The 9,055-nt window shown below is 45.2% G+C and overlaps 1 protein-coding gene across 1 annotated transcript in view; it reads right to left on the reverse strand.

The window, feature by feature from the left end:
* Positions 1-9,055, reverse strand: part of TPO (thyroid peroxidase) — a 132,527-nt gene that overhangs the window by 89,353 nt on the left and 34,119 nt on the right. Inside the window, exons 6-7 of the mRNA XM_011989529.1 lie at positions 3,135-3,264; positions 700-906 (exon numbers count right to left, since the gene is read on the reverse strand). Coding sequence (XP_011844919.1) covers positions 700-906; positions 3,135-3,264 — 337 coding nt within the window. The remainder of the gene's footprint in view (positions 1-699; positions 907-3,134; positions 3,265-9,055) is intronic.

Raw genomic sequence — 9,055 nt, forward strand, 5'->3', positions numbered from 1 at the left:
AGTATCTTATATGCCACATACACACATGCTCACACACTATCTTATATCCTATATACACACGTGCCCACACACTATCTTATACGATATATACACACGTGCCCACACACTCTTATATGTATAAACACACATGCCCACACAGTATCTTATATGCCAATATGCCATATACACACATGCCCACGCACTATCTTATATGCTATATACACACATGCCCACACACTCTTATATGCCATATACACATGTGCCCACAATCTTATATGCCATATACAAACGTGCCCAACACTCTTACATGCTATATACACACGTGCCCACACACTATCTTACATGCTATATACACATGTGCCCACACATGATTGTATATACTCAAGTGCCCACACGCTATCATATATGCTATGTACACACATGCCCACCCACGATCATATATGCTAATACACGTGCCCACACGTAATCCTATATGCTATATACACTTGACCACACACTATCATATATGCCATATACACATCTGCCCACACGCTATCTTATATGCTATATATATGTGTATCCAGATAATTTCCAGTGAGATGCTTGGGATATTCACAACTGTTACCCCTGGGACTAGGACAACAGAAACAGACTTTCACATTTTATTTTATACTGTTCTGTTTGACATTTTAAATAGCACTTAGTTTCATAATAAACATAAAAACGTTTTCTAAAACTTACTTGTATGGGAAAACATGGGTTTTGGTTCTCACAAGTCACCTGGCAGTCAGCCCCTCCCCCGAAGGCAGCTTTGCTGGTGCTCTGCGGTGTGAACGCGATGTCATGGTCGATGTATTGTCCCCATGCCATCAGGAGGTCAGAATAGCGGTCATCATCTGTGACAACCTCATTTGAAACTTGAATGACATGTCGTGTCACCTCCCGGACCTGGGTAGGAAGAGACCATTGGTCAGGACATAGGAGACCCCGTGGGAGAAGAAAGATGACCTTTGGGATCATGCAGTTCCTGGTGTGGTTCCTGTTCACAGAGCTCCAGGTGCCCCTAGGAGATCTGTGCCCTGGAGTTAGGGCGGGAGGAGCGTGAGCTTTGAAGACAGAGGCCCTTGGACTCGAACCCCTGCCTTGATTTGTGGTGGCTGGAGGGCCTGGCGTTAACTTCCCTCAGCCCCGGCTTCCTCATCTTTAAGTTAATACAGAAAGGTTGATCTTTCAGGGTTGTTGTCAGGATTAAGTGAAGAGTCGTCTATTTTGAGTCCATGACTCAGAGGGCAGAGCCTCCAGCCACAGGCATTACTCCTTGGCCTTGAAGCCTAAGGGATGTTGCCTGGCTGGATTTCCACGTGGGTTGGGAGGAGCGACTCCCCTTCCTTTCCTTTCTCCACCCAGATGTCTGCTGCTGTTATGTTTAACACCGTTCTGCCAGGGCATCTGGAGAGCAGACGACAGGCTTCCCTGTCTCACAGGCTAGGTCCAGATGGAGAGGAATTTTGTCCTGGATGGATCTTACCCTGAGCCTGCCCTACCTGATGTGGATGATTTATATGGCGAGATTTGGATTGGATTTTGGGCCTGGAGTTGGTGCTGTCATGGGATGGGGTTTGGGGGAACCTTGGGATGGGGTGAGCATGTTATGCTCGAGGACGGGGCATGAATCTTTGAGGGTCAGTGGGTCATCTGTGGAGGCAGAAAAATGCCTCTTGCACAACATCCATTCGCGAATCCTTGGAGCCTGCGGATGCGATTACATTAAGGGCCTTGGATGGGAAGGTTGTCCTGGGTCTCCACGAGTGTCCAGTCCAATCACCTGGGTCCTTAAAGTTGGAGGCCCTCTCCTGACTGGAGGTGGAGCTGTGACCCTAAACAAAGGCACAGAGACACAACATTGCTGGCTTTGAAGGAGGGGCCACGAGCCAGGGGATGCGGGCACCTCCAGGACTGGAATTGCCAGGAAAGGGGTTCTCCACTGGAACCCCCAGAAGGAACCAGCTCTGCGACACCTGGATTTGAGCCAAGTGAGACATCAGACACTGATTACGAAACTGGAAGATCACATTTATGTTGTTTTCAGCCACTAAATTTGGAGTAATTTGTCACAGCTGAGGAGAAAACGAACACAATTTACATTTAAGGACACTTGAACTCTGATTTTTCTCAACAGTGAAATAATTCTGAGCAAATATGGGTTTATAGAATCACAGGCTCCTAATACTGAGAGTTTAAGAAGCCCTGGGGGTTGAACTGATCTCTACTATTGAGCACAAGGTGGGTAAGACAGTGTTATCCCATTTTAGGGATTGTCCAACTGAGGCCAAGAAGGCAAGTGACTTGCAGGAAGCCAGTGGGAGCAGAGCGTGAGCCCAGTCCCCTCGTCCCTGCTGCCGGGAGCACTGAGCCGTCCTCAGTGACTCTGCCTCCAGCTCTACCCAGGGCTGCTCATGGCTTCTGGGCACACCGGGTCCTCTTACTAAAAGCCTGCCTGGGAAAATTGCCGAGGTAAAGTTGCTGGCTTTCGTAGGGGAACTCTGTGCTGGTGTACCTGTCCACGGCTGGTCTGAGTCAGACCTGAGTCCTACCACCTGGCCTCTTTGGGCTAAACAGAATATCCACTGCTGTATTTCTAGATAATTTCGTCACTGAACATGGCACAAGAGCAAACAGACTGGCTCATTCACTGAAATGAGTAGTTAAATTACAAGCAAAATGACCCATTTTTTGACCAAATAGACCAGTAGATTCTACTAGGCTATGACTGTTCAGCAAATAAATTCACCTCTGGGAGAAAAGTGATCATCTTTACATCAGTGAGTGGATTGCTGAACTCAAAGGCATCTTGGGATGTACCGAGCCCACATGATGGGTAAAGGAACTTATCTGAAAACACTGAAGTGATTTTCAGGAACAGAAATGTTAGGGTTGAGAAAACTTAATTTAAATCTGCAGGGTTCCGCTCACTAAGCGATTTTAATCTCCCTGAGCCTTGGCTCCTAAGCCATAGGGCAGAAACAGTGATTGCTACACCAAAGGGAGGCTGGGAGGATCTGAACGAGTTGCACGTGGCACCCAGCACGAGCAAGAACCCAGTAAAAGGCTACTTCCCTCCCTCAGCATCACAGGACCCAATCCTCGTCCAGGGTAGCAGTGTCCCGAGTACCCACCGGGGGCAGTGGGAACCCGTTGTGCAAGAAGCCGGGGTTCCAGCCTCGGGGCTGACTGAAGCCGTCCTCGTAGACTGGAGGGAGCCATCGTGCCAGGGCTGTGTTGGAGGCGCCCCATCTGGGGTGGTCTCTGCGGAGACAAACGCAAGGATGTGTTTGAGATGGCGGAGAAGAACGCAGAAGCAGAGAGTCCCAGATATAAGGAACCATTCCCAGGGAGAATAAGTGGGGTCTCTCCGGAGGCCCAAGGGGCACAGCTCCCCAGAAGACCCGAAATGCCTCCTGGAGGCCCAGGTCATGGCTGGATTCCAGGGAGCTCATCGCAGAGGCTCGGTTCCCACAGGCGCCCTCTCCCGAGTGCGGCACGTGCTGTCTGGAGGTGGCTGCCTACAGGGTTCCTTCCCACTCCCCTTCAGGAAAGTTTCTCCTACTGTTTTCTGAAGGAGGGTCTCCCACCCTTCTAGAATGTACCAGGGGCAGTTCTCTGGAGGACAGAAACTTCTGGTACTCCAAACAAAGAGATCATTTAAATCCTGTGGCATAAAACATCCTTTAATCAAAGCACCACGAAGCCACCAGGGTGTCGTGCCTGTTCCTGCCCCGTGTGATTGTCCAGGCGAGCTTGCGGGAACTGAGGAAGTTGCTGGTTTTCTGATTTCAGAAGGGAGATGGTTGTCAAAGGAACCATTAATATATGAATTTGAATTAAAAATAAAATAAGTTAAAAATAAAGTTAAGTCTCTCCTGAGAGAGAAAGTCGGTTGTATTTGGCTGTTTGATTTGGCGATGAGAATGGATTCAGCCAGTAAGCTAGATGGTGAAGTTTCCCATAAGTAGGCTGGTTTGCAGTTTCCTTCTACTGGTCAACATATATTCTGACAAAAATGTATTTGAAGTGCATGATAAGGCAAAGGTGTGTTGAACACTTTGATTTCACACCTAGTTCTGAGTGTACTGTGTTAAGCAAGGTGCCCCTAAGTTGAAGGGATGTAGGCACAATTAACAGTCACTTGATGTGTCTTGGAACATTTTCTAGAAATTGAGGAAATACAAGACTAAAGATTCGTAACTAGTCCTTGTGTGAATCAGGTATTTTCCAATATTTTGTTTAGAAATTTGGAGGACAATGTTATTGAATTGTTTGCTGATACATGAATAAAAATCATTTTAATGATAGCTCATCATATGTTCATTTTCTTCTACATCTCAGAAGGGGTTTTGAGGGCCAGATGGGAGAGCTTTTCCCAGTGACATAGTCACACGGTCGGTTTCTAGGCACGTCCATCTGCGAAGGTAAAAATAATCACAGGGTTGCGGCTGAACTGTCTGATCTATAGTACGCAGGACGATCATATAATTCCTAACCACAGTGGAATACTTTTGAGGAGACAGGAGCACTGTTAATTATTAATAATTTCCTGGGATAGAAGGCATAAATAGGAAGGATCTCGGGTAACCAGCATACATGGCCCCTCGGCCAACAGCTGATGTTCAGCCAACTGCTGAAGGAACTAACGGAAACTCCACCCATCTCATCAATAAACTAATTCCATCAAATATTTATCTCTATGCATAATAATTACCAACATCTGTCATAGATCCGTGCTGATTAAATCGATTATGTTCTAATAATGTGTAAAAAATAACTCAATCTTGAAGAAAACCACGAACACTGAGACCCTGTACTCACTGAACATTTTTCTAAATATGAAATTTAAATTTATAACATATATAAAAATGTAACATACAAAATAAAATACATATTCAAATATGTAAATGTATGGTAAGACTATATGAATGTGAAGAATATATAAATGAATATGCCAAATATATGACATGAGCATAAATATCTGTAGAGGATAGGTAAAATAAAGAAATATGTAAAACATATTAAAAATAAAGGACTTTCAAGTATAAAATATTCTGCATTTGGAATAAAATGGCTCAATTTACAAGGCATAAATTATTCTGGATTTGGAAGGAAATATGGGGGAATTAGAATATAAAAGTCAATTCAAAGAGAAAAAAACAGAAATTTTTTTGTTGGAAAAAAGTAGGTTCCTTTTGTTAAAAATAAATACAGATTGTTTTGGGTCTAACATTGTCATGATATCTGGGTTCCATTGGTATCTGTCAGTCAAGCCCTGTGGGAATAACTGGCACTGGGGTTCTGTGTGTGGCAGCTGCAGAGTCATGCAACACAACCAGGGCTGAGTCTGCAGAGTCTGAAGCTGCATCGTGGACAACTGGTACTGGAAGGCTTTGCAAGGCACACGACGAAAGAGTCAGGCGTGACCAGGGTGCAGGCTTTGAAAATCCTTCCATGTATCTGATGTGTACGCACTTAGAAAATACAAGGAGTGAAGTCTACAAGAATCATGACAAGATAAGCAACTTTTTAAAACATTTGGAGTGTTTGGGAATATAAATATTTAAAAATTAGTTGTGGTTTTGTCACTAAGTTACCATTGCCTTATGGTTATAACATACATTAGTCATTCGTATTAAATGTGACTGATTTAGACGTTCTGCACAGGAATGAAGGGACCAAGGTTCTGCTCAGAACTGTTTGTAACCTGGGCAACATGTGCGAAGGAAAGATTCCTTTTGTCCTTGAGGTAGACTGAAGAGCTGGGACTTCCGGTTTAAAAGCCTCTAAGGCCACCGTGCAGCTCCGGACATTAGAGGAGAGAAGGTTTTACTCCTACTGTCGTGCACCTGCTGCTACCTCATCTAGGACACTTTCGAGGATGAGCCGTCAGCAGCGGCAGGAGGCTTGGGGACATGGTTACTTCTCTCTGTCTGCAAGGATCGTAAGGAGAGAATAATTCTATTATTAATACTTCGTTAATCTCCAGCACACCAAAGTGGCTCAATTAGCAAAAATGTGTGGGAGAGTAATGCATATAATTTGCCGCAATACATCAGCATCTGAAGACTGGAAAGATTGCTTTCATAAAGTGTTCAGATCTGTTATGGTTGGTTGGTCTTTATTGAAATTCCATAAAGTGTGGCTCATAGGGAGGTGCTAGATCACTCAATTAAAAATAATGAAATGCTAATTTAACTGCTTAAGCGGTGATTTTTTTTGCTGATTGACTTTTCTATTTCAGCAGTTCACTAGGACATCACAACAGCCCAAGAGCACTCACAGATGTTTGTTGTGGACGTTCCGCAAATGTGTCACCTTCACGGTCAGCAGGTCAGCAGGACTGAGAGGGTCCCTCGAGACTTTGCTCAGCTCCTGTTAGAAAGACCCTTTCCCAGTGGACACCTATTGCACCACACTGTTCCTTCATTAGATCTGGATTAACGGCAGCATGGGAAAAAGGATCACAAAGCTGACAAAACGAGCAAAGAGAAACATTTCTGGAGGAGAGTTTCAGGAGGGAGACCGAGGTCTGTGCTCCCACCGAGGCTCCGAGTCACTCGGATTTCCCTGGGACACTAGCTCCCCTCTCCCAGGCACCTGGCAATGGAGACTTTGTGATTTCTGAATTCCAAAGAGAAAAGAAATTCTAAACTTCCATCTTGAAGAGAGCTGGAGCGTGAAGCTGTGGCCTGAGGCTAAGAGACACGGGTCAATATGTTTGCCAGGTGTGGCCGTCCAGTAACGGCACATGGACACGCTCAGTGCCGGAGGTGTGTGCCGCCCGTGAAAAGAAGCACACAGCAATGCAGTGTGACACGCTGGGAGAGAAACAGTGGAAGAAGTCAGCTTTCTACTCCTCTGCAACCACACCTCTTTCTCAGCTGGGCGGCGGCGGGACATGGGATGAGGGGGTTTGCTTCTCTGTATGGGAGGTGCTCACCCAGGAGCAGCCGACACCCTGCAGTCCTGCTGGGCCAGGTGCCCAAGGATCCAGCTTGTCACCAAAGATGCCTGACGCCCTGTCAGATGGCCGGAAGTATGAGGAAACTCAGCTGTGATTTTTCCCATCTCGGTTGGAGTGACTTGATTGAAGGCAATTAAGACCAGATAGTTTGCAAAAAGCTGGGATTGTCACCAGCACGATCCCTCAGGGATATCTGAACCCTCAGAGGAAAGCCCTTCAAAAGATGCAAATGCTTTCTATAATCGGCATGAGCTCAGCTTTTTCCAAAAACTTTGAAAATCTTGTTTATTCTGGCGTCGTTTATACCCATTGTATGTTCTGCGATTTCCTAAGACACCAAGTGTCTTCAAGTCCATGAGTGTCCTCGTCTGGGAGTGGGTATAACCCAAATGCGTGGATGCCGGCAGGGCACAACATGTGGCCTCCTGGAAACCTCTGGAGGCGGGAGCAGCCCCTGCCTCCAATCCTGGGCTCCTCCTCCCAGGCGAGGCAGGAGCCATGCGCTGTCAGGCGGGAGGGGCTGAAGCCGGCCTCTCTTCCCGCTGGACAGAATCCCGTGAGGCTTCTGTCACCTGCGCCCCAGTGCAGAGCTGCCCCAACAAGGTGTTCTGATGCCGCTGGGTCCCTGTGTCTTTTTCTCAGCAGGTGTAAAGAGGAGTGTGGCTAATTGCCTAACTCACATTCTCTCCCTCTCTCTCATAATTATATACATGATGGTAAGAGTCTAGCAGTCCTCACCCACACACATATGGCTACTCAATTCATGATACAGGCACTGGTGCAGTTCACTGGGTAAAGGATGGTTCAGAATACATTAAATGTCATATACATATGCTTTCACACACACACATCTATACATACACACACCCACGCCTCTATAAATACAGACCTCTCTATTATATATATATACACACACACGTACAAATCTACCTACATATACATGCCTCTATATATACATACACACTTACAGATATTGTCAGTAAAGAGTCAAGCTCTGTAAAATAGTTGAAGAGATTTATTCTGAGCCAAATATGAGTGACCAATGGCCAATGACTCAGCCCTCAGGAGATCCTGAGAAACGTGTCCAAGGTGGTTGAGGCACAGCTTAGTTTCATACATTTTAGGGAGACACAAGACATCAGTCGAATACATGTAAGATGTACATTGGTTCAGTGCAGAAAGGCAGGACATCCGGAGGAGGGGGCTTCCAGGTCAAAGGCAGATTCAAGAATTTTCTGATTGGCAATTTTTTGAAAGAGTACAGTTATTGTCTAAGGACTTAGGAGTGTCTGGGTTAAGACACGGGGTTGTGGAGACCAAGGTTTCATCATGCAGGTGAAGTCTCCAGGCAGCAGACTTCTGAGAGAATAGATTGTAAATGTTTCTTCTAGAGTTAAGTCTGTTCTAGCAGTAATTCCAAAAGGGAGGAGGGTGTCATGAGGCACATCTGACTTCGCTCTCCCCATCATGGTCTGAATTAGTTTTTCAGGTTAGCTTTGGAACGCCCTTGCCAAGAGGAGGGGTCAATTCCGATGATCGCAGGACTTAGAATTTTATTTTTGGTTTACAATATATACACACACACCCAGACACAGACACAGACACACACACACACACACACACACCATGGTTGCCACCTCATATATTGCACAAAACATTAAATGAGATGGGTCACAGATCTAAATGTGATATGTAAAACAATAACATTTTCAGCAGAAAACACAAGAAAAATACCTTCACATCCTTCAGAGAAACCAAGATTCTCAAACACAACAAAAAAAGTTTTCTTTCCACGAAATAAGTAATTGATAAATGGGACTTCATTAAACATATGAACAACTTTTCTCCAAAAGACAGCACGGAGAGTGAAAAGGCCAATCTCGGGTGGGAGAAGACATTTGTAAAACGTTTCTCACTGAAGACATATTTAGAAAATATGAGCGTCTATAAATCAAAAAAGACTCATCAAAAATGGCAAAAATGTTTGAACTGGCACATCCCCCAAAAAAGTCTCCAAATGGCCAATGAATGTGTTTTAAAAGTGCTTAGTCACCAGGAAAATATAAAGTTAACCACAGGAAATGC

Source organism: Mandrillus leucophaeus, unplaced genomic scaffold (assembly GCF_000951045.1).
Source record: "Mandrillus leucophaeus isolate KB7577 unplaced genomic scaffold, Mleu.le_1.0 Scaffold355, whole genome shotgun sequence".
Lineage (NCBI taxonomy): Eukaryota > Metazoa > Chordata > Mammalia > Primates > Cercopithecidae > Mandrillus > Mandrillus leucophaeus.